Source organism: Felis catus, chromosome C2, assembly GCF_018350175.1.
Source record: "Felis catus isolate Fca126 chromosome C2, F.catus_Fca126_mat1.0, whole genome shotgun sequence".
NCBI lineage: Eukaryota > Metazoa > Chordata > Mammalia > Carnivora > Felidae > Felis > Felis catus.
In genome coordinates, this window is record NC_058376.1 from 84247682 (window position 1) to 84274164 (window position 26483).

Sequence of the window (26483 nt, forward strand, 5' to 3'; positions counted from 1 at the left end):
CATGACTCTACCTAAAGATGGTGAAGTTCATCAATAAATGCTATGTGTGCTCTGACTGCTTCATTCCCCATCTCTTTCTCTCCTTAGGCCTCCCTATTCCCTGAGACACAACAATATTGAAGTTAATAACCCCACAAGGACCTCTAAGTGTTCAAGTGAAAGAAAGGGTCACATGTCTCTTACTTTAAATCAAATCTAGAAATGATTAAGCTTAGTGAAGGCATGTCAAAAGCTGATATGGGCCAAAAGCTAGGCCTCTTGTACCAGTTATTCAAGCTGTGAATGAAAAAAATTTTTTTTTCCTTTTTTCTTGAAGGAAATTAAAAGTGTTGCTCCAGTGAACACACCAATGATAAGAAAACAAAACAGCCTTATTTCTTACATGGAGAAAGTTTTAGAATGGCTTAGACAGAAAATCAAACCAGTTATAACATTCCCTTCAACCAAAGCCTTAGCCAGAACAAGGCCCTCACCCTCTTTAATCCATGAAGACTGAGAGGAAAGGAAGGTGCAAAAGAATAGTCTGAACCTAGAGCAGATTGGTTCATGAGGTTTAGGGGGAAAAAAGCCACCTCCGTAACACAAGTGTTCAAGATGAAGCAGCAAGTACTGATGTAGAAGCTGCAGCAAATTATCCAGAAGACAGAGCTAGGATAATTAATCATGGTGGCCACACTAAACAACAGATCTTCCATATAGACTAAACAGTCTTGTATTAGAAGAAAATGCCATCTAGGACTTTCATAGCTAGAGAGGAGAAGTCAATACCTGGCTTCAAAGTTTCAAAGGACAGGCTGACTCTCTTGTTAGTAGGGGGCTAATGCAGCTGTAGCCACTTTAAGTTGAAGCCAATATGCTAATTTACCATTCTAAAAATCCTAAGTCCTTTAAGAATTATGCTAAATCTACTCTGCCTGTGCTCTAGAAGTAAAACAAGGCCTGGATGATGGCACATCTGTTTACAAAAATGGTTTATTGAATTTTTTTAAAGCCCACTGTTGAAACTTTACTGTTCAGACAAAAAGCTTTCTTATAAAATACTGCTGCTTATTGACAATGCAACTAGAGCTCTGATGGAGATGTACAACAAGATTAATGTTATTTTCATGTCTGCTAACACAACATCCATTCTGTAGCCCACAGATAAAGGAGTAATTTTGACCTTCAAGACAAATGCTGTTGGGAAAACTAGACAGCAACATGCAGAAGAATGAAACTGGACCACTTTCTTACACCATACACACACACACACACAATTCCAAATGGATTCAAGACCTAAATGTGAAACAGAAAACCATCAAAATCCTAGAGGAGAACACAGGCAACAACCTCTTTGATATTGGTCATAGCAACTTCTTTCTAGACATGTCATTAGAGGCAAGGGAAACAAAAGCAAAAATGAACCCTGGGACTTGATCAGGATAAAAAGCTTCTGTACAGCAAACAATCAACAAAACTAAAAGACAATCTTTGGAATGGGAGATGATATTTGCAAGTGATGTATCTTATAAAGGGTTAGTATCCATAAACTATAAAGAACTTCTCAAACTCACCACTCCCAAAATAAATAATCCAGTTAAGAAATGGGCAGAAGACACGAATAGACATTTTTCCAAAGAAGACATCCAGATGGCCAACAGACACATGAAAAGATGCTCAACATGACTCATCATCAGGGAAATACAAATCAAAACCACAATGATATACCACCTCACACCTGTCAGAATGGCTAAAATTAACAACACAGGAAACAACAGATATTGGTGACGATGTGGAAAAAGGGGAATGCTATTACACTGTTGGTAGGAATGCAACTGGTATAGCTACTCTAGAAAACAGTATGGACATTCCTCAAAAAGTTAAAAAGTGTAACTACTCTATGACCTAGCAATTGCACTATGAGGTATTTACCCAAAGGGTACAAAACTACTGATTCAATGCGGCACATGCACCCCGGTGTTTATAGCAGCACCATCAACAAACAACCAAACTACGGAAAGAGTGCTTCAATTGATGAGTGGATAAAGAAGATGGGGTATATGTATACAATAGAGTATTACTCAGCCATCAAAAAGAATGAAATTGTGCTATTGCAATGGCATGGATGGAGTTAAAGTGTATTATGCTAAGCAAAATAAAACACAGAAAGACAAATACCATATGATTTCACTCATATGTGGAATTTAAGAAACAAAGTGGATGAACATAGGGAAGGGGGAAAAAGAGACAGACAGGGAAACAAACCATAAGAGACTCTTAACTATAGAGAACAAATAGGGTCGATGGAGAGAGGTGGGCAGGGGATGGGCTAAATGGGTGGTGGGCATTAAGGAGGGTACTTGTCGTGATGAGCACTTGGTGTTATATGTAAGTGATGAATCACTAAATTCTACACCTGAAACCAATTTTACCATAGTTAACTAAAATTGAAATAAAAACTTGAATCAGTGAGAAAAAAAAAACTTTTCATAAAGCTATTGCTGCCATAGAGAAGGATTCCTCTGATGCATCTGAGAAAAGTAAACTGAAAACCTTCTGGAAAGAATTCACTATTCTGGATACCATTAAGAACATCTGTGATCCATGGGAAGAGGTCAAAATCTCAGTATTTGCAGGAGTTTGGAAGACATTGATTCCAACACTCCTGGATGACTTTGAGGGGTTTAAGATTTCAGTGGAGAAAACAACTGCAGACGAGGTGGAAATAGCAAGAAAACTAGATAGAATTAGAAAGTGAAGCCTGAAGATGTGGCTGGATTGCTGCAATCTTATGATAAAACTCTAATGGATGAGGAGTTGCTTCTTATGGATGAACAGAGAAAGTGGTTTCTTGAAAGAGAATCTACTCCTAGTGAAGATGCTGTGGAGACTGTTGAAATGACAACAAAGGATTTAGACTATTACATAAACGTAGTTGATAAAGCAGTGGCAGAGTTTGAGAGGATTGACTCCAATTTTGAAAGGAGTTTTAGTATGAGTAAAATGTCATCAAGCAGTATCACATGCTACAGAGAAACTATACCTTCATGAAAGAAAGAGTCAACTGATGGAGCAAAGTTCCTTGATGCCTTATTTTAAGAAACTGGCACAGCCACCCTAACTTTTAGTAACCATCACCCTGATCAGTAAGCAGCCATCAATATCCACGCAAGACCCTCCACCAGGAAAAGATTATGACTTGCTGAAAGCTGACATTATGGTCAGCATTTTTTAGCAATAAAGCGTTTTTAAACTGAGGTATGTGCATTGCTTTTTTAGACATAATAATGTTGCAAATTTAATATAGTGTAAACATAAATTTTATATGCCCTAGGAAATCAAAAAATTCATTTGACTTGCTTTGTTGTGTTACTCACTTTATTGCATGCAGCGCTCTGGAACTGAACCCACAATATTTCCAAGGTATGCCTTGGAAGTATACACTATACTTTCAGCAGTCTGCATTAGTGGCCACGGATTCACAATGATTATAATATCTGATCTTTATGTCTACTGAAGTTATGACTGCACACTTACCTTCTGAAATAGAAATTACTTAATATAACTGTATTTCTCTATTCTTCATGTAACAACTTCAGTTTTGATGTTGATTTTTTAAAGAAGTTATTAGTGTAGGCAGGTTGCAGATTTAAATTTTATCACTGGATAAGAAGGGATGTAGCGTTCATAAAATATTTGTTAGGGTCTGACAGGGCTGAAAAGCAACTAGATACCTGGAAGACCAAAATATAAGTTACAAATACTCACTGTCTTGGGTCTATAACAGAATCCCTCAAGGAAGAAGCTGCTGCTTTTACCATAAGCAGTACTGCCAGTATTCAAACCAGGAAACCACAACAAATATTTTCAAGTCTAGATTTAAACAAGCTAATGTATTAGGTAAAAAATTATAAAAACAACATAAAAATATATTGAAATTAAAGAACAGACATGCTGAGTGAATCCTATTTAGTTATTTAGGCAAGAACTGAAACAAAAAGTAGAAAACAGCAGGGTGGAAAAATGATAATTGTCTTATAAATTTTATGCACTGGGAATCTAAAAAACATGCTTTGGAAGAAAATAAAACATATATGTACAAGGTTAAACAAATAGGACCCAGCAAATCCTAAACTACTGGTACAAAAAATTGAAAATTAAACCTCAAGCAGAAAAATTATTATTTAGCAACATTGGGTCAAACTGACATAATTCTAAAAATGTATTTTTAAAAGAGACAGACGACTATTTCCACTTCTTCCAGGAAGCAAGTTGTTCATTTACACTGCATAATGACTATTAAAATTGTACGGCTGATCTAGTTCTTGACTTCTACATGTAATGAAAAGAATTTCCTTTAGCAATCAATCAAAGGGTATTTACTGAGTACTTTCTACGTGCTTTGTAATAAGCTAAGGACTAGTGGTGATATAAAGAAATAGATGACTTAATCCCTGCCCACCTGGAGTTGATAAAACTTCAGTGATTTAGGCCTTATTTACCTTACATATCACCTAATTTCCTATTTCCACTCACATATTTAAGATCAAACTACAATTATTTTCTCATTTCAATGTGGGACACCCAGCATAGATATTTAGAAAGCAAGTGGGTATTTTTGTTTAGATGTTAGGAAAGAGGGTTGGACTTGGGATAGGAACCCAGCAAGCATAAAGATGATAGTTAAAATCAAAGAATGTATAAGACTGCCTGTTATGAGCGCACAGTGGAAGAAGAGAAAAAGGGCAAGAGAAGGAATTCTCAAGGCTATCATTTAAGATACATGTGGGAGAAAAGGAATAAGCAAAGGAGAAAGATCACCAGAGAGAAGGAAAAGAGAGGAGAGGTGTGGCAGAAACACAGGAAGAAGTTGCAAAAAAGAATTATTTCATATGCTGTAGAGAAAGATGAAAACTGAAAAAAAGAGTACCGAATTTAATAATTAGGAAATCACTGGTGACTTTGATCAACACAGTTTGAATAAAATTAAAAAGGCTATAATGGATTGATTAAATAGGGGTAAAGAAGAGAGCGGGGAAGTAGGGATAGTAATTACAGCTGAATCAAATAAAATATATGTATTTTTTAGTGTAAGCGAATCATATTTTTAGGTTTGAAATGAAGCACCTGGTAAAGAGGGAGAAAAATCAAGTTATGAGAAAGACAAAATTATTGAAGGATCAAGGAATCATTAAATGTAATGTGTTATGCCAGATGGAGTTTTGAAGCAGAAGAAAGAACACTGGTGAAAAACTAATATCTGAATAAAGTATAGTGTTTAACTAATAATAATGTATTAATATTAGTTCACAGTGTAACAAGTTTAACCTAGTAATGTAAAATATTAGTAAGAGAAACTGGGTGAAGGGAATATACACGAATTCTTTGTATTATCTTTCCAACTTCTCTGTAAATCTGAAACTATTCTAAGATAAAAAGTTTATTTTTTAAAAGTTAAAAAAATAGTCCTTAAAAACAAGCACATCTACAAACTGAAGCAAACACACACACACACACACACACACACACGGGCATTACATTGACCTAGTTTTTCTTATTTTGCATAGAGTAACTGAAAACTTTATCTCAATCTATGGGAAACATCATCATTAGGGAACTCATGGTCTAGGAGACAGTATAAAGATTATCAAAACCATCTATGATTACTTAAGAATTTTGACTTTCAGGGGCACCTGGGTGACTCAGTCAGTTAACTGTCCGACTTCAGCTCAGGTCATGATCTCAGGGTTCATGAGTTCAAGCCCTGCATTGGGCTCTATGCTGACAGCTCGAAGCATGCAGCCTGCTTCAGGTTCTGTCTCTCTCTCGCTCTCTCGCTCTCTCTCTCTCTCTGTCTGCACCCACTCCTCTAAGAATAAACATTTTAGGGGCATCTGGGTGGCTCGGTCAGTTAAGCCTCCGACTTCGGCTCAGGTCATGATCTCACAGTTCATGAGTTCGAGTCCCATGCTGGGCTCTGTGCTGACAGCTCAGAGCCTGGTGCTTGCTTCAGATTCTGTCTCCCTCTCTCTCTGCCCTTCCCCAGCTCATTCTCTCTCTCTCTCTCTCTCTCTCTCTCTCTCTCTCTCTCTCTCTCAAAAAAGAAACATTAAAAAAAATAGAATAAACATTAAAAAAAATTTTAAGAATTTTGACTTTCACTGTCCCCTAATAAATACCTAAGTTTTTAAATTTTTTTGTTTTGTTTTCAAATTCTGCAAATATATGCTGGAAAAAAGGTTGACAACACTAGCAGGTAAGCAATGTACCAATTTCCTTTAAAGTTGCATAAAGAATTGGAACCACAAAGGGCGGGAGGGGAGGAGTCTCCTGCATATCTAAGTTAGAGGCCTGTGCCTTCACATTTAAATTTCAACAGGAAAACACATTAGAGAACCATTTGCCAGTTTTTCAATAGTAAAGAATCAAGTCCACCCTTATACCTTTGTTAGCATTTTTCAAACTTGTATATTAAAGAGCACAGTGGAGAACTGAGATAAGCAAATATATCTATATTCCCTTTGTAGCTCAGGAGATATAAGAGTGAAGAAACAATTTCCTATGTACATATGATTAAGATGAACTGACTACAACTACTTACGCTTTATCTGCCAACTGCACTCATTGCAAAGGACTCTTTCTTCAAAGCAAAATCTTAGAATACCAATAAGTAACACAAGTATTTATTGGAAAAGATGTGCTTGATACAATGTGAGGCACTGTACCAAATGTGAGTAAAGACATCTGAGCATTCTGAAATATCAAACTACTTAGTATGTCCTTTATTAAATTATCCTATTAATTTTTAAAAAATACAATTTATAAATATTATGAGCACAGACTATATACTAGGTAGTATGCTTGGTACTGTGGAAATACCAAAATGAGAAGTCAGGGTCTCTGTTCTCTTTATTTATTTATTTATTTTAATGTTTATTTACTTTTGAGAGAGAGAGAGAGACACAGAGTATGAGCAGGGGAGGGGCAGAGAGGGAGACACAGAATCCCAAGCAGTCTCCGGGCTCTGAGCTGTCAGCACAGAGCCCGATGTGGGGTTTGAACTCACGAGCTGTGATATCATGACCTGAGCCGAAGTCAGACACCCAACTGACTGAGCCACCCAGATGCCCCAAGGGCCTCTGTTCTACATAAAACTTCATTTAGAAAAAATAAGGCCTCTTAAACACACAAAAAAACAAAATATCAAGTAAAGTGAGTAAAATTTTAACTGAAATAGCAGTAACTCCTTAGATGACTCACTTTTTTCCCTTTAGAAGATTATCAAATACATCCTTCTTAATAGAGTTAAATGTGACATAATTCCATTACAGGTGTAATAAGAGTTATTAATTAAAATGGACAACCATCCTATCTCTTTTCATCATTTCTAATATCTATTTCAACATCACAAACTTGTCAAACTTCAAAATAAATTTTTGATCTCGCCAGGTTCAAGACAAAAAGGAAATTAAAAACATGAAAACTGTAAAAAAAAAAAAATTGCCATGCTGTTCAAAATCAATTTATATATATTGCATTTTATAGTAGATAACATTTTCAAGAGGATATACACTAAGGTACAAGCAAATTCTAACAACTTCTGGTACCTAAAATATTGTGTCAACTTGAGAATGGCTATAGCTGAATAACTACAGGAACTCTCCACCACTTCTCTCCTCTTCCTCTACAAACCTGTCACTGTGTCTCCAGAGTACCACCGTTGCCTAGAAATTTCTTCTCCTAACTCATTCCCTAGTGTTGCCTCACTCTTGAGCAGATTTAAGGTGGCAGGATTGGGAAAGAGAGATACAGGGAAAACTGCTGCTACTGCTAATTCTCTCCTACACTGCTAAACTCTCTGGAAAAACTCTCTAGGTTCAAGTCTTGCTGCTGATATTAGTTATTGGCCTTGGAAAAGTCCATACTGTGAGCTCTTCCCTTTGCTTCACAAAAGCAAAGATGTATAAAATACCTGTTTTTCTTTAATTAAGAAGACTTGGGCTGCCCAGGTGATTCAGTCAGTCAAGCATCCAACTTCAGCTCAGGTCATGATCTCCAGGTTCACGGGTTCAAGTCCTGCATCAGGCTCTGTGCTGACAGCTCTGAGCTTGGAGCCTGCTTCCAATTCTGTCTCCCTCTCTCTCTCTGCCCCTCCCCTACTTGTGCTCAGTCTCTCTCGAAAATAAAAACATTTAAAAATTAAAAAGAAAAGACTTAGCTAAGTTTAAAATAAGATAATCATTTCTGTAATCAGGGGTTGAGCCTTTGGGACTCCATGTCTAGAAACAGGCAGTCTGAAGTTCAAATCCTTTGACATGATAAGGATTAATAGCATCCCTTTGTATCTGGGTCCTAGAGTCAGGTTCAACTTAAAGGAAGCTGAAAAAAACTTGTGTACCTTTAAATATGTATAAAACCTCCAAAGAGATAACAATAATATCTCTTTTTTTAAAAGAAAATATTATGAGAAAAACCACACAGATATGCATCAAAAACAGACAAAACTGAAAGAGGTCCAATAAATATGGAAATTAAAAAATCAGTTAAATTAAATATTCAGAAGACAGTATGAACTCTAGATTGGACACAGGTGTGAGAATTAGTGAACTGGAAGCTAGAACTAAGGTATTCACAGTGAAAGCAACACAGAGAGAAAATACATGAGAAATATGAAAAAGAAGTTTAAAAGCCATAGAAGACAGAGTAGTATCAAGCAAGAGTTCTAGACTGAGACTATTAGAGGCTGAGAAGCAGTATGTATGTATGTATGTATGTATGTATGTATGTATGTACGTACGTACGTATGTATGTATATGTGTATGTATGTATTTTTAATATAATTTATTGTCAAATTGGCTTACACACAACACCTAGTACTCATCCCAACAAGTGCCCTCCTCGATGCCCATCACCCACTTTCCCCTCTCCCCCACCCCTCATCAACCCTCTGTTTGTTCTCTGTATTTAAGAGTCTCTTATGGTTTGCCTCCCTCTCTGTCACTATTTTTCCCCTTCCCTTCTCCCACGGTCTTCTGTTAAGTGTCTCAAGATCTACATATGAGTGAAAACATATGATACCTATCTTTTTCTGACTGACTTATTTCACTTACCATAATACCCTCCAGTTCCATCCATGTTACTGCAAATGGAATGATTTTATTCTTTGAGAAGCAATATTTAAAGAAAAAAAAAGCTGAAAAAATTTCTGAACCATATTAATAAGAGCCTTCAGCCTGAAAGCACACACAAGTGCAGAGTAGGAAAAACATGAAAAAATATTATAGATACAGCACAATAAAATTACAAAATATCAAGGACAAAGAGATAACCCTAAAATCCATGTAACACAGATTACTAACAAAGTAATGGCAATTAGATTAAAAACATACTTTATACCAGGAATTATAAATGTCAGAAAGCAATGGAATAAGTAGTATCTTCAATATTGAGTGAAAGTAAATGTTAATCTAGAATTCTGTACCTAAATTAGTGTTCAATAATAATTATGAAATAAAGACATAAAAACTGAAACAGATCACCCCTACAAAAGAATGTATTTCATTAAAAATAAAAGTAAATCCAAAGGGAAGAGGTGGTATGCAAGAAACAATGGTAAGTAAAAGAAATCATTAAATTTTAGTAGAAAATAAAAATGAGTAACTGCTAAAAAGTTGGAAAATGTTTGAGTTTAAAAACAAGCAGAACTAGAACACACATTATGGGGGAAATATTTGCAAATTATTTATTTGCTAAGGGTCTTGTATCTAGAGTAAAAAAAACTCTTAGAACTCAATTAAAAGTATTCTAATTTTATGAGAGAGAGAGAGAGAGAGAGAGAGAGAGAGAGAGAGAACGCACAAATGGGGGAGAGAGGCAGAGAGAGAAAGAATTTTAAGTAGGCTCAACTCAGTACAGAGCCCAACGTGGGGCTCGATCTCATGACCCTAGGATTATGACCTGGGCTGAAGTCAAGGGTCAGATGATCAACCAACTGAGCTACCCAGGTGCCCCCTTCAAAAATTTTTTAATGGACAAAAAGATTTGAATAGGCATTTCTCCAGAAAAGGTGCAAATGGCTAACAGGGACATGAGAAGATGTTTGAAATCATTAGTTATTAGCAAAATGTAAATCAAAACCACAATGAGGTATCATTCCCACCATGATGGCTATAATTACAAAGACAAAACCAAGAGTTGACAAGGATATGAAGACACTGGAACACTTAAATACTGCTGGTGGGAATGTAAAATGGTGCAGCCACTTTGGAAAATAGTTTGGCAATTCCTCACAAAGTTAAAAATAGAGTTACCATATGATCCAGTAACTCCACACTTTAGGTATATACCCAAGAGAAATGAAAATATATATGGATGCAAAGACCTGTCCATTAGAGGTCAAAGTAGTGTTATTTCTAGCCAAAAGGTGGAAACAAACTAAATGTCCACCAACTGATGAATAGATAAACAAAATGTACTATATCCATACAATGAAATGTTATTTGACAAAGGAATGAATTACTAATATGTGCTATGATATCAATGAACCTTGAAAATATTATGCCAGGTGAAAGAAAACAGTCATAAAATACCAAATACTGTATGATGCTATTTATATGAAATGTCCACAGCAGGCAAATCGATAGAGACAGAAAGTAGATTAGTGACTGATTAGGGCTGGGGGCTACAGGTTTGGAGGAATGGAAAGTGAGAATTACTGGGAACATAGTCTCTTTTAGGGGTATAAAAATGTCCTAACATTGGAGTATGGTGTTGGCTGCACAATTCTATGAATATACTAAAAAAATTGAAACTTTAAATGGGTAAATTGTATGGTATGTGAGTTAAATCTCAATAAGGCTGGTAAAAGGGAAAAAAGTAGAGCTAAACTATTATGTAATAGTAAAGTGAAAAGTGAGAGTGGAAATACTTGAGTTAAAATGTAAATCCCTATATTATTTGTAGGCAGATAGAGATACTCAATATATAGGTATAGCTAGAAAATAATAAAATACAATCCATAGCGTCTACCTCATCAAGAGAAAAATATGAAAAGAAACTTAACAAATTAAATGCAAAGTCAATCAAATTCCTAGAATGATTCTCCACAGAAGTAGGTAAACTGATTAAAAATAGCATATGGAAGGGTAAAGATCAATGCAATTCTGAAAGAAAAAAAGGATTGGGGGGTCTGTTCAGCCAGATATCAAGACTTTATAAAAAAAATACTATAATTAACACAGTGCATAACACCCCAGTTACATTAATGAATAGATGATCTAAACAGAAAATCAACAATCACATATCAGGCCACAAAATAAGTCTCAACAAATTCAAAAAGATCAAAGTCATACCATCTTTTCTGACCACATGCTATGAAACTAGAAATCAACCACAAGAAAAAGCCTGGAAAGCTCACAAATACATGGAGGTTAAATAAATGCTACCAGACAATGAACGGGTCAACCAAGAAATCAAAGACAAAATAAAAAAAAATACACAGAGACAAATGAAAATGAAAACACATCAGTCCAAAATCTTTAGGATACAGCAAAAGTTGTTCTAAGAGGGAAGTTTATAGCAATACAGGCCTACCTAAAGAAGAAAAAACCCAAATAAACAGCCTAACCTTCTACCTAAAGCATCCGGAAAAAGAAAAACAAATGAAACCCAAAACTAGTAGAAGGAAATAATAAAGATTACAGCGGAAATAAATAAAATAGAAACTAAAAAATAGAACAGATAATAAAACCAGGAGTTGGTTCTTTGAAAATATCAACAAAATTGATAAACCTTTAGCCAGACTCATTAAAGGGAGAGGGAGGGAGGGAACACACTCAAATAAAATCAGAAAGAAAAAGGAAAGGAGAGAAATAACAACTGACACCACAAACTACAAAAGATTGTAACAGAATATTATGAAAAATTATACGCCAACAAATTGGGATAACCTAGAAGAAATAGATAAATTCATAGAAACATACAATCTCCCAAAACTGAATCTGGAAGAAATACAAAATTTGAACAGACTGATTACCAGTGATGAAACTGAATCAGTAATCAAAAAACTCTTAACAAACAAGTCCAGGACCAGATGGCTTCATAGGTAAATTCTACTGAACAAAATGACCTAAAGAAGATAAAGGGGCACCTGGGTGAATCAGTCAGTTAAGCATCCACCTTTTGGTTTTGGCTCAGGTCATGATCTCATGGTTTGTGAGATCGAGCCCCGTGTCCAGTTCCACGCTGACAACACAGCCTGCCAGGGATCCTCTGTCTTTTCTCTCTGTCCCTCCCCTTCGCACATCCTCTTGCCCTCCTTCTCTCTCTCTCTCAAAATAAACAAATAAATAAACAAACATTAAAGAAGACATGATATCCATTCTTCTCAAACTATTCCAACAAATAGAAGAGGATGGAAAACTTCCTGATTCATTCTATGAAGCCAGCATTATCCTGATACCAAAACCAGATACAGAAACTACAAAAAAAAAAAAAAAAAAAAAAAGATAGAAAGAAAGAAAAAAAGAAAACTACAGGCCATATCTCTGATGAACACAGATGCAAAAATCCTCAACAAAATATTAGCAAACTGAATCTAATGATACATTAAAAAAAAATCATTCATCATGATCAGTGGGATTTATCCCTGAGATGCAAGCGTGGCTCAATATTTGCAAGCGTGGCTCAATATTTGCAAGTCAATCAATGTGATACATCACACCAATAAAAGAGATAAAAACCATATGATCATTTCAATAGATGCAGAAAAAGCATTTGACACAGTACGACATCCATTCATGATAAAAGCCCTCAACAAAGTAGGATCAGAAGGAACATACCTCAACATAATAAAGGCCATATATAAATCTACAGATTTAATGCACTCCCATCAAAATACCAACATTTTTCACAGAACTAGAACAAGCAATCCTAAAATCTGTATGGAACCACAGAAGACCCCAAATAGCCAAAACAATCTGGAAAAGAAAAACAAAGCTGGAGGTATAACAATCCCAGACTTCAAGTTGCACTACAAAGCTGCAGTAATCAAAATGCTATCTATCATACTGGCACAAAAATAGGCCCATTGTTCAATGGAACAGAAGCCCAGAAATAAACCCACATTTATATGGTCAATCTTTGACAAAGGAGGAAAGAATATGCAATAAGGAAAAGATAGCCTCTTCAACAAATGGTGCTGTAAGAACTGGATGGCTACATGCAAAAGAATGAAACTGGACCGCTGGCTTACACCATACAAAAAGATAAAGTCAAAATGGATTAAGGATCTAAATGTGACCCCTGAAACTATAAAAATCCTAGAGGAGAGCACAGGCAGTATTTCTCTGACTTTGGACATAGCAACTTTTTTCTAGGTATGTCTCTGAAGGCAAGGGAAATAAAAGCAAAAATAAACTATTGGGACTACATCAAAATATAAAGCTTCTGCACAGTGAAGGAAACAATCGACAAAACTAAAAAAGACAACCTGCTGAATGGGAGAAGATACTTGCAAGTGACATATCCATAAAAGGTTAGTATCCAAAATAAAGAACTTATACGTCTCAACACCCATAAAACAAATGATCCAATTAAAAAATGGGCAGAAGACACGAGTAGACATTTCTCCGAAGAAGAATTACAGACGCTCAACATAATTCATCATCAAAGAACTGCAAATCAAAACTACAATGAGACATTACCCCACACCTATCAGAATGGCTAAAATAAAAAACACAAGAGGGATACCTGGGTGGCTCAGTCAGTTAAGCATCCGACTTCGGCTCCGGCCATGATCTCGCAGTTCATGAGTTTGAGCCCTGCATCAGGCTCTGTGCTGACAGCTGAGAGCCTGGAGCCTGCTTTAGATTCTGTGTCTCCCCCTCTCTCTGCCCCTCCCATGCTCATGCTCTGTCTCTTAATAATAAATAAACGTTAAAAAAATTTTTTTTAAAAAACAACACAAGAAACAAAAGGTGTTAGGATGTGGAAAAGTAGGAACCTTTGTGTCCTGCTGGTGGGAGAGCAAACTGGTGTAGCCGCTGTGGATAACAAGCAGTTCAAAAAGTTAAAAATGGAACTACCCTATGATTCAGTAATCACACTACTGGGTACTTACTCCAAAAATACAAAAACACTAATTCAAAGGGATACATACACCCTCATGTTTAGAGCAGCATTATTTACAATAGCCAAATTATGGAAGCAACTCATTTTATCAATAGATAAATGGATAGGAAAATGTATATATGGAATGTTACTCAGCCATAAAAAGGAATGAAATCTTGCCATTCACAAGTATAATGAAAATACAGTATTAGCGCATAGAATGCTAAGCAAAATAAGCCAGTCACAGAAAGACAAATACCATATGATTTCACTTATGTGTGGAATTTAAGAAACAAAACAAATAAGCAAAGGGAAAAAGAGGAGAGAAAAATTAACCAAGAAACAGACTCTTATCTATAGACAACAAACTGATGGTTACCAGAGTGGGGATGGGTGAAATAAGTAAAGGGGATTAAGAGTACACTTATAATGATGAGCACTGAGTAATGTATAGAATCACTGACTCACCAGATTGTACACCTGAAACTAATATAACACTGCACGTTAACTACACTGGAATTAAATGAAAAACAATAAAAAAGTGCATTACTGGCGCACCAGATCAACAGATGAATTAAACTGAAGATAGAACTTAGGAAGAGAACAAGATGCATGAAAGAGAATGCTGGTATATGACAGAGAAGTCAAACAACACTGATTAGTGGGGGAAAAGATGGCTCATTCAATAAAAAGTACTGGGACAAATAACTCCATATGGGAGAAAATAAATTCTCTATTTCATACACAAAAATCAATTCCTAAATGTTGAAAAACTAAATCTTAAGACAATTTGAAGAAAACACTAGAAAAACAGCTTTATGATCCTGGTGTATGAAAGGAATATCTGAACAAGTAATAAACTTGTTTATTATAAATAAAATCATTAGTCCTAATACGTTTACCTACAAATAGCTTTAAAATTTCTGTGTCAAAAAAAAGACACCATCGACAAAGTTAAATACATACAAGGGAGGATGAACTGGAAGAAAATATTTACAACAAACACAATAAAGAATTAGAATACAGATTATTGAAAGAACTAATAAGGAAAAGACAAACTATCCAATAGAAAAACAAGCAATATATTCATATGAATGAAATACAGGACACTTGAATCTCACTAGCAATCAGAGAAATGCAAATTAGAAAATAAAATACAATTCACATCCATCAAATTGGTAAATTTTTTCATGTCTGACAGTACAAAGTGCTGATGAAGATATAGGGAAAGAGGAACTCACATATTTTGGAAAATAATTTGGCAATACATGCTAATAGTTATAATGTATACACCCCATTACCCAACAATTCCACTTCTAAGTATTCCAATTGAAAAAAACCCCACAAAAACATAAATATGATCACTGCAACATTTTTGTAATAGGAAAAAATGACAACAATCCAAATATCCATTTTAGAAGAAGAGCCTCCTAAAAGACTGGGTAGGGCCAAGGTTGCTTTATTTTGTAGTATGAGAGCCTAGCAACAAGCTATCACAGATTAGGTGTTCAGAAAATGTTCAAGTGAATAAATAACTAAATGAGAAAGAAATGGTGTTACTGAAAAGTAGATAAAGAGTTGAGAAAATTTTTGCTATGTGGAGAACTAAAAATAGACAAAAATCCTTGCCTTCATGAGATAAATGAGACAAATAAATAAATTACAGAGTATGTTAAATAGTGTTAAGTGCTTAGAGAAATAAAAAAAGGGCTGGGGAATAGGGAAGTATTGGGAAGGTTTACAGTTTTATAGTGAATGTCCAGAAGAAGCCTGATAAGTAACAATTGAATAAAGACTTGAAGGGAATAAGGGAGCCAGCGGATGGCAGTGTGGGGGATTGGCATTCCTAGAAGAGGTAATAGCCAGGACAATGATCTTGAGATTGAAGTATGTCTGACCCTTCTGATAAATTGCAAGGCAGCCAGTGTGGATAAAGCAAAGTGAGGGAAAAGTGACATGGGATTTGAGAAGCAGTTTGGGGGGGGGGTCAAAGAAGGGGGAGGTTGCACAGAGGGATACAGATCAAGCAGTCCTTATAAGGTTTTAAACCTTATAAGGACCTTATAAGGACCTTATAAGTCCTTATAAGAAAGCAAGTCCTTATAAGGTTTTAAACACTGAATTACATGATCTAATGTGTGTTTTAATAAAATCATTCCGGCTGCTAGATTGAAAACAGACTGCAGGGATTGAAGGGATATTTAATGACAGTAACGGCAATCATAAGGTTCTTTTGGAGGATCTAAGCAAGGTCCCTACTTCAGTGCTGCTGGGATATTTCGTATTCCTCTAATGCTTGACCTCCCTAATCAAATGAAAAACTGGGTGTCTAAGAATATAGGTCTAAACACAGAGATAAAAGAAGCAAATATTCAAAGATCTAGGTTCTTAAACACTAATTCCTGAGATTAAAACTTACTTAGCCATACCAAAATGATACTACCATAGCCTGTGCCTCCTTTTCTACTCTTAAGAGAAAGGCAAAGAACACAGCTACTTCTAAACTGATGCTGAAATAAATCTGATAATCATTTATTCAACCAACATTTGGTTGGTGAGTATCTATTATGAATGGGCCAGCTGTTGTCTTGAGTCCAAGGGATATAAAGATGAATAAGATATGCCCCTACCCTAAGATATTTACAGTCTAGTGAGTTATCCAGGCTTATATCATGTGCTATACAGAAACACAAACACACTTTTCGTGTTATACAGCAACACTAACAGAAACACTATAACATAAGCCACAAATGCAAGCTACATATACAATTTTTAAATTTCTAGTAACCACATTAGAAAAATAAATAAAAAGAAACAGGTAAAATTAATTGAAATAATATATTTTACTTCACCCAATATATCAAAAATACCATTATTTCAACATGTAACCAACATAAAAAATTGGGACATTTTACTTTTTTTTTTTTTTTTTTTTTACTGTTTTCAAAATCCTGTATTTATACTTAAGAATATCTCAATTCTAGCTACATTTCAAGTGTACTGGACAGCACAATTATATAGATCTATTTTCTAGAAAATTGGAAATAATTTGACAGCCACAAGTACACGACAAAGTAAAATAGAGGGAGACTTCAACATGTTTACTGGTTAAAGGAAAAGAGTTAAGACTAAACATAGTATAGATAATTGATAGGGCATGTGGAGAGCAAGATCAAAGACAGGATCTAGAGCACAAGTAGATCAGTTAGTTTGGAAAGGAGGACAGTCACACCTTTCTTTGTGACAGGTGGAAAGGGAAGAATTAAATACAGGTATAAACAAGTTTGGTAAGTGTGAGAGAACAGAAAGTTGAAAGAGTTTAGTTTAGCTTCCCATTTTTCTCAGCAAATCAGAAGACCATCTCACCAGGCCTTTTACTACAGCCAAAATCTGAAGGCAGAACAATTTAAGAAATAGTATCCTGGCATGACAAGATTAAGTTGGATTTTTGTAAAATTACAGTAGTTTTCTAGTTTTCTTCTGGAGTGGTCAATCTTGAATTTTGTCATTTTATCTCTAAACACAGAAGCAATAACTCTGGACTGATTCTTTCCTTACCTATTCATTACTCAGCATACATGTAGCCAATGTCTACTTCATGTCAAGTACAGTGAGTCACTGAACATACAAAGATGAATAAGACTTACATTTGCATCCCCAATATTTAGCATATTATAATGTCTGCACACAGTATGTGCTTTAAAAACATAGCATTATATTGTTCTGTAAAGAAATATTACATATCAACTAAAATATGTATTAGCAAAGACTTTAACTTAAAAGTCTAAGGAAGCGCTGTTCAATAGAATTTTCTGTGATAATGAAAATGTTCTACTCCGAAATGTCCAATATGGTAGCTAATAAGCACATGAGTTTTTAATTTAATTAATTGGATTTTAATTTTAATAGCGTATGTGGTTAATGGCTACCATCCAAATCCAAATATTAGAATACAGTGAGTAGCTAATGGCATTTTCACTATTGTAATCAAGGTGCTGTCATCTCTAAAGGGTTAATACACATAATATGCTGTTAGAAATGAGTATACTATAATACTAATTGTATCAGAAAAATATCATAAGATATTCTACTTAGAATTCTCTTTGTATAAAATAACTTCAGCACTGTGAGCCAGAAAAGAACAAAAGAAAAAGAAAAAAGATATGCCAATTTTTTCTTTTCACTCTACTTCCTCAAGAGGAAAACATCAACTTGAGTTTTCTCATTGTGTCAAGTAGTGAAAATACTGTGTGGAGACAAAGAGTCAAAGATTTCTTAAATTAGGAATTATTAGAGCATAGGAATTATTTTTGTAATGAAATAACAAGAAACTTTTTTGGCAAGACAACATAAGTTGTTAAGATCAGGATTCATATAATGAATTGTTTATAACTCAAAAAAACCCATTCTTGTGATTTGCTTATTAATGTCCCCAAGTTTGTCCCACTTACCTGAATTTTTAAAGTGAACCTACTGCTAAAAGACATTCAATCCACAGAGTGAATGGAAGTATAATCTACACTAGACTTTGAGTTGAATAATTTCTGGCATAATAACTAAAATAGCTGTTTAGGCCTGGGATAGTAAAATGAACTTTTATGACTCTGTGTATCCACGATCCATTATGTATAATTTAAGTGACTGCATACACTTAATCAGAGATACAAACTCCCACACTGGAACAGATCTGATTACATACTTAGATCTGATAACTTAAGAGTAAAACCAGTGAGGTGTGCAACTAGATGTCAGAGATAGCATTTTTTATGCACAGCAACTTGTTCAACTTGTTAACTACCCGGTAAGGCAGTTGTCTTGTAGATTAACTACACAACTTCCTGCCTTTCCTTTTAGTTGTGTTCCTCTGAAGCCATTTTAAAAAACATTACCAGATTGCCTGTCTTGAAGATGAGAGTGGTTATACAACCAAGATTTTATTCAGGTTAACAGAAATACCTAACATTTAGGTGCAGTGTCTTAATCTATTAGAAAAGCTTTAAGAAAACCACTTTATAATGATCTTCCTACCACACAAAAACAGCATCAGCTAAATAAATCTTCTAAATACAAAGACTGGCAAATCAAAAGCATGAGATCAGATCTGTAATCATTAACTTCCAGAGTCAAGTTGTGCTATGGCTTATTGCAATAAAGCCAGGGTATTACAACAATACCGTGTTATAATGACATCATTAGCTTAGTTTCCTAACAAGGCATATATATGAATCTACAATTAGCTAAAAATAGGAAGCCAACACTTAAGTGGCTGGCAGTTCCAGTTAATTTGTAAGATATTTTTCTAGTAATATATTTCACGATGCCTTTTGCAAAATGAATTAAGAGACGGCTGGCTCTGAAAACAGATTTAATATTAAAATGCTGTTCTAGAGCAGGGAAAAAGAGGTATCAATGCTTTAGTCCCACAAAATCTTTATAGTGCCACAAAAATCGTTTTTGCTGCACTGCCTTTTGAAGTAGTAAATGAAAAGACTGAGTTGTAGCAGCATTAATTAATGCGACTTAGAAATTAGGCAGCAGCCAGCAAAAGACCTCAACCTAGAGATAAGATTAGACTTCTTCAGCCAGGACCAATTTCTGTCCTCATTGTCACTGTTGCCTTAGTGCTGTATTTTCTGGGCTGTAGTTGCCAAGAGGCAGGAAAGATTTTTCTCTCTGAATTAATTCTGAGAAAGGTGGCGCTTTTTATATGCTTTAAATCACCCTTTTCTAAGATTTTTTTTTTTTTTCTCCAGATGTTGCAGTAAAACTGCAAAGTTAACCATTGGTTCCAAACCTGTCTCGTTCAAACTGCCTTGAGAGAGTGGAAAAAAGTAAGGTTCACATTCCAAAAGTTTGACTTGAGGTGGGGTGAGGACAGGGTAAGAAGGAAAACATAGTTCTTCTTAACTTTCGTCCAAATCTTTTCCGAAAGTAGACGGGGTGTTGGAATATTTTCTTTCCCTCACCCAGGCCTTGAGTAAAATTTCTTTCGAGGCGAGGTGGTTACATGAGATACGGTAACTCCTCCTCGATAACCAACTCCAACACTGAATCGTGACACCCCAACTGCAAACAGTGACAAGACGGGGCTGAAGATTAAGTCCTTCCCCTCCCCTTCGCTCAAATGTGTCCCAAATCGTTAAGGGCAGGAAACACAAGCCTCTTGGCTCTCCCCAACACTCAGTCTCTCTCCGTACCCTCGCCCTGTTTCCTCGGGGGGGGGGGGGGGGGGACGCAGAACCCGCTCCGGACCCCGGCTCGCGGCCGCGGCGCCAGGAGCAGCGAGAAGGGAGGAAATCAGAAGCGCGGGGAGGAAGCAGCCGCCTCCGGCCGGCCGCGAAGTCCGGGGCTCGGAGGCGAGACGCGTGCGGGGGCCGTGAGGGGCTTTCCGGCTCCGGCCCCGCGCGCGTCTCCGTCGCGGCCTAGCCCGGCGCCCGAGCCCCGGCCTCGCGGCTCCGCGCCGCCAGCCCTACCCCGCCATCAGGGCCCAAGAGGCCGCGCGGCGGCGGACGTCCGGGAGGGGAAGAGGCACTTACCAGCTGCTGCCGAACCCAGCGCCACATGCCCCCGCCGTCGCCGTCCCGGTCCCGCGGCACGCGGGGGCCGAGGGGCTGCAGGTGGAAGCTGACGAGCCAGAGGGGGAAGCGGGAGTGCCCCTCTGGCTGAAGTTCCGCTCGCCGCCGCCGCCACCTCACTCCCCGCGCCGGGTCCCCATCTCGCCGCGCCGGCCCTGAGGTCCTACAGGCGCGGCCCCGGCGCCGCCCCCGCCCGGCGCAGCTGAGCCGGCCGCCACGCCGCAACCACCTTCATTATTGACCGCTGTCACCCGGAGCACCACCACCACCCCACCCTCCCTGCCCGGCCCCCCAGCCGCACCCGGGCCCGCCCCCGGCTCCCGGGCCCGCCCCCGGACGTGACGAAAGGGGCTGTGCGGACCCTGGGGCCCGGCGCGCCCGGCAGCGTTCGGGAACTAGAGTCAGCCGGTGGGCGGGGCCAGCCGCGAGTGTGGCCAGGTGCAGCTTCTGCCCTCTGTCTCCCTGGCCCCCATCCCAGGGGTAGGATTAAATCGCGCCTGTCTCTCCCCAGAGTCTGCAGCTTCTTGCCGACTCCTCTTTCTACCTCCTGTGGCTGTCTGCCTTCTCTGGTACCCCCGTCCCCCAAAACGCATACACACAATCTCGGGTGTAACGACTGAAGGTTAATTCCCAGAGGTCTCAAGTTTAGGTTTAATTAAATTGTCAAAGTCTTTGTCTTAATGCATAAAGCAGCTCCCTTCTTAAACAAATGACTGAGCTGGGGCTAGGGGAATCTTGATCACTGCCTTTAAGTAATGTTGAGAAGAGTTGCAACTCCCCTGTGCCTGGTCCACTCTAGACCACTGTTTCCGGGAGAATGGAAGAGATACTCTGTTTTGCCTTGCCAAATTGAACAGGTTAGGGGAAGAATATTTTCTATGGGAAGGTAGTTTTTTTCCTATAACTCCTGTAATCAAAAACACTCAGAAGTAGCAAGACCCAGGTAAGATAAGGGTATGGATAAAGGTAAGGAAGAATATAAAAGCCACTAGAAAAGCCAAGGCTTTGACTTGGAAGACTGAAATGAAGTGCCAGGTCTCGTTTTCTTCAAAAGTAGCCGCATATACATCTTGAGTGTTATATACATTTATTGTGCGCAGTATTTTTGCTGAATTAAAGCACACTTCACGAACGTACAGGTGTTTGCGGTTAAAACAATTCTTTCCTTCCCTTTTCTTTTCTTTTTGAGAGAAAACAGAAATGAGAGTAAATGACCAGGCAAGCTATTGCATATGTACATAATATTTTCCTTTCTATAAACATTCCTTACTATATAATGAGTATCCCGCGCCACAGATAGAGCCTTTCCTTAGGGATGTTTATGACGTATAAAACCAGCAGCGGAATATTATAAGTAATCCAACTATAGAAATTAGCTAGATATTTAAAGGAAAAAATAATCTCACTTTTGTTCTTATGATTGAACCTTGCTTTTTGACCCTAAAAGGAAGTTTGAGATACATTTACTTGTTGTTATACTAATAAAATATTACTACCATGCATGGAGCACTTGTGTGTCACAGGCCCCATACTATGCTCTTTACTTGCATGGTCTAATTTAACTCTCCTCTATCCTTTGAAGTTGATATTATTATTTCCATTGTATGGATGCAGAAATGGAGGCTCAGGTTAAAAATTTGCTCAGAGTAAGGAACTTGGCAAAGCTGGGATTCAGACTCTGGATGGTCAAGCAACAAAACTTTGTGTGCTAAAGATATGTAGAGAAACAAAAATATGACCATACCTGCTTAGCATACCTACTTTTCATCTGCAAGTGGTCTGATTAAAATTAGGCCTGGAAATTTTTATATATATGCCACTAACACTTATCAAGACAATGTTGTATTGATTCTTCTTATGTTAGAAGTAGAAATCTAGAGGATACTTTGTGCATTATTTAACAGTGTCCTAAATTTCAAAAGGTAGAAGTGGGAAGAGGACTTGATTCTAAATGCTATGGTGGGATGTGGTGAGGAGTGATCTTAAGATAACTATAAAGATCATAATTGTAGCTCAGACTGTCAGGAATAGAATGAACCCTCAAAGCAGTATTTTGTTCTCAAATCACTTTTCAAGAGCAATATTATATACCTCATATTAATCGAAAAAGCATAGAGTATTTTTATACTGTAGAGTATAACCCATTAGTGGTAATGAAATCAACTTAATATGTCATGATCGGCATTAAAAAAAATAGAAACAGAAAAATCAGAATATATTGCCTAGTGTAATATGTATTGTTTTGTGAAACTTTTGTTTCAGGTCTGTGTGTGTGCTTGTAGACACATGCATAATATTAAGGCCACAATATAAAAAGAATTTCTTCCTATTGGTTTAGTTGGAAAGGTTTAAAAAACAGTGACAGGGGAATACACAGGACGTAAGGCAGGCACCAGCTGTAAAAGAGAGAGGGGCGCCTGGGTGGCTCAGTTGGTTAAGTGTCCGACTTGGGCTCAGGTCATGATCTTACGGTTCATGAGTTTGAGCCTCGAGTAGGGCTGTGTGCTGACAGCTTGGAGCCTGGAGCCTGCTTCAGATTCTGTCTCCCTCTCTCTCTACACCTCCCCCACTCATGCTCTGTCTGTCTGTCTCTCTCTCCCAAAAATTAAAAAAAAAAAATTAAAAAATGTGTTTGGAGTCCGTAGTAATTTATTCATTTCACAGCTATTTCTTAAGTAGTGAGCACCAAATGTATGCATAACAATGGCCTAAAACTAGGAGAAGACACAAATGCAACTTTTAAGGTGACCCCTTCTTTCAGGGTGGAGTTCACAACCTACTTGGAAAGAGAAGTTACAGAGACGTATCAGTTAAATAACTGCAGGAACAAATACTCAAAGAGTGGAGAAAGCTCAAGGTGTTTGAGTTACGGCTAATAAGAGTAATAAATAGTAATAAGAGGTGGGGGTGGGTAAGGATAAGCATAGCGCTGGGGGAGTTTCCAGCTAGTCACAAGAGTTTACAGGAGATGGGCAATCCCTGGAATTTTCTGAACAAGGAAATGACGGGATGAAATCAGAATGCTATTCCATAGACACTATACGTGATAGGTAGGAGAGAGAAGAAAGGTCAGATATGAAATTACTGCTAGAGTGAAGCACTGAGTTCAAAAGTGCTAGACTGGCAAAGGGCCAGAAGTAAATAAAGCATGTTGTAGGAAGCTGTGTTTGGTGACAGACAAGGAAACCTGAAACTTAAGCCATTCCCAGTGAGGTGACAGACCTTCCAAGAGAAAAAGTTTACCAGCATCATAACAGCCACTGAATTCATGAGAAATGGTTCTTTTTCTTGAGTAAACTTGTTAATATAATTCTGTGCTAGTTACACTTGTGAGATGTGTTTAATCCCAGGGGGAAAAAATACATCTCTTGGTTTAGTGTGACAGGTATAACAAAGAACAAAACGAAGAAGGATATTTTTCTTGATTGTCTTGGACGATCAATAGAAAGCACAGGGTATGTGCTTGTTAAGGTCAAAATTTCTGGCTCATTCATTTCGGTACCCATAGTGTCTATAGGGTACTCAATAAATGTTTGTTAAATAAATCAGTTAATCTGATATCATTTACATATCAGTTTACTTATATGTAAATGAGTAGTTAAGGAAAAAATACCTAGTGCAGGAATATCAAAGTAATATAAAGCAAAGCATACTGAATGATTTCAGTAGATCCCAGGCTATGCAGTAAGACCAGTGGTCATCATCCATTGGACTCAGGCCACTCTCTGTTGTGTGCCTCTTAGAACTCTTCAAGGGTCAGTCTGATTGGAGGACACAGAGTCTTACCAGTGTTTGGCCTTAATGCCTTAATTATTTCTTCAGCAATGGGAGCCATTAGATGCCCCCTAGAATCTGCTGTTTCTCATTTTTTAAAAGGACAACTTTCTACCTTCTCAAAATCATAAATCTAGTAGATTATACATTATTCCACTTAAAAAGTGATTAATTATCACTTCTGGTAATTTTCTGATTAATTATCATTCCAGAATTTCTAGATCAGCTTTCAGGCAGAGAGAAAACAGACTTCAAACAACCTTTTCCAGCACTGACCAGGATTATATATTTATCACCTTGTGAAGAAATTCATTAAGAACAATATCACATTACATATTTGCAGATTTTCTTGAAAATTTCCCAAACAAGTATCAATTGTGGACTAAGTTACATAAACAGTTTTAATTTTTGGCTATTTATGCTTATATAGAACTGAAACTTAAAACCACTATGAAGGTTAGAATACAGAAAAATGACTCTTTCTTGGGGCACCTGGGTGACTCGGTCAGTTGAGTGTTTTACTCTTGATTTTGGCTCAGGTCATGATCCCAGAATTGTGGGATGGAGCTCTGTGTGGGCCTCTGTGCTGAGTGTGTCCCACACACTTAAGATTCTCTCTCTCCCTCTCTCTCTTTCTCTCTCTCTCCCTCTCTACCCTCCCTCTCTGCCACTCTTCTCCATTCTCTCTCTAAAATTAAAAAAAAAAATTGACCTCTTTCTTGAAGAGCTAAAGTATGCGAACATAAATATGGTCAGCACCTTCCTTCTTGCTTATTTTTAAGTTGCCCTTTAATAACTCAGTAATACTACTTTTGCATGAACAAGATGCAGCATTCTATCACCTCTCTTGTAAAACATAGAAAAATGAACCTGTATACTTTTTTTCACTTAGTTTTACTTGTCATAAGAGGGGAGACACTCAAATAGACAAGAGTCTGTGATTGAATTACCAACAGAAAGAGTGATAGCCTCAGGTCAGCTGCAGCAAAACCAAAGCCACCGTTGTTAATTGACAGTCTCTAAACCTAGCCAAGTTTTGTTTAGTTGCGCTACACAATAGATTAAATTATTTAGCCATCTAGAGGCATTAGTTTTGTCATATTTTAAGTTGTGAGCTTCATGAGGAAATTTCATTGCTTGGTGTAAGATATTTTATGAGTATTTTTCTTTCTGATTAAGATGACTGCATTAGGGGCACCTGAGTGGCTCAGTTGGTTAAGCTTCTAACTTCAGCTCAGGTGACCATCTCATGGTACCTGAGTTCGAGTCCTGTGTTGGGCTCTGTGCTGACAGCTCAGAGTTGGAGCCTGCTTCGAATTCTGCATCTCCCTCTTTCTCTGCCCTTCCGCGGCTCTGTCTCTGTCTCTGTATCTCTCTCTCTCTGAAAAACAAATAAATATTTTTTAAAAATTATTTTTAAATGACTGCATTAGGTTGAATTCAGAGAAGATAGAATGGTGGTTGCCAGGGGCTGGAGAGAGGGGAAAATAGGGAGTTTAATGGGTACAGAGTTTTACTGTTACAAGATGAAAGGAGTAAAAAAAAAAATAATAATAAAATAAATTTTCAAAGAGGTGGAAAGAGTTATGGAGATGGATGTTGGTGATGGTTGCCCAACATTATGAATATATTTACTACCACTGAAATATACACTTAAAAATGGTTAAGACCATAAATTTTATGTCTGTTTTACCACAACTGAAAAATGGGGGTAAATGACTGCATTATCTGTATTAGAATGGATCCACAATTGTTTTCTGAGGAAAATCTTGGCTTAGTTCACAAATATTTCCTTAGGTCCCCTCTGTTTCCTTAAACTTTTATAAAACAATATTAGCCCTAGCCCCAGTTCTGCTGAGCGCTAATGGAAATGAATATGCCCTAAACTGCCAACATATCTGTCTGCTTTGCGGATATCAGAAATGCTCAGTTGGGAGCAATAGTGTTAATGGAAGATTTCCTGAAGACCATTCACTCTATTTGGGTGATCTAAATTTTATCTTTAGATTAAAGAAAAGTGATCAGAAATCTGTTTGGAAAGTCTTG

General features: G+C 37.3%; 1 protein-coding gene across 8 annotated transcripts in view; it reads right to left on the minus strand.

The window, feature by feature from the left end:
- ATP11B (ATPase phospholipid transporting 11B (putative)) overlaps positions 1 to 20931 on the minus strand; it is a 125550-nt gene extending 104619 nt beyond the window's left edge. For 4 of the 8 annotated variants that reach the window (XM_023260365.2, XM_045037221.1, XM_023260367.2 and 1 more), the window contains exon 1: positions 20625 to 20931. In XM_023260365.2, coding sequence (XP_023116133.1) covers positions 20625 to 20651 — 27 coding nt within the window. In that variant the 5' untranslated portion in view covers positions 20652 to 20931. The remainder of the gene's footprint in view (positions 1 to 20624) is intronic. The other 4 variants (XM_023260368.2, XM_045037222.1, XM_045037223.1 and 1 more) reach the window with 2 other exon arrangements.
- Between the last annotated feature and the right edge of the window lie 5552 nt (positions 20932 to 26483).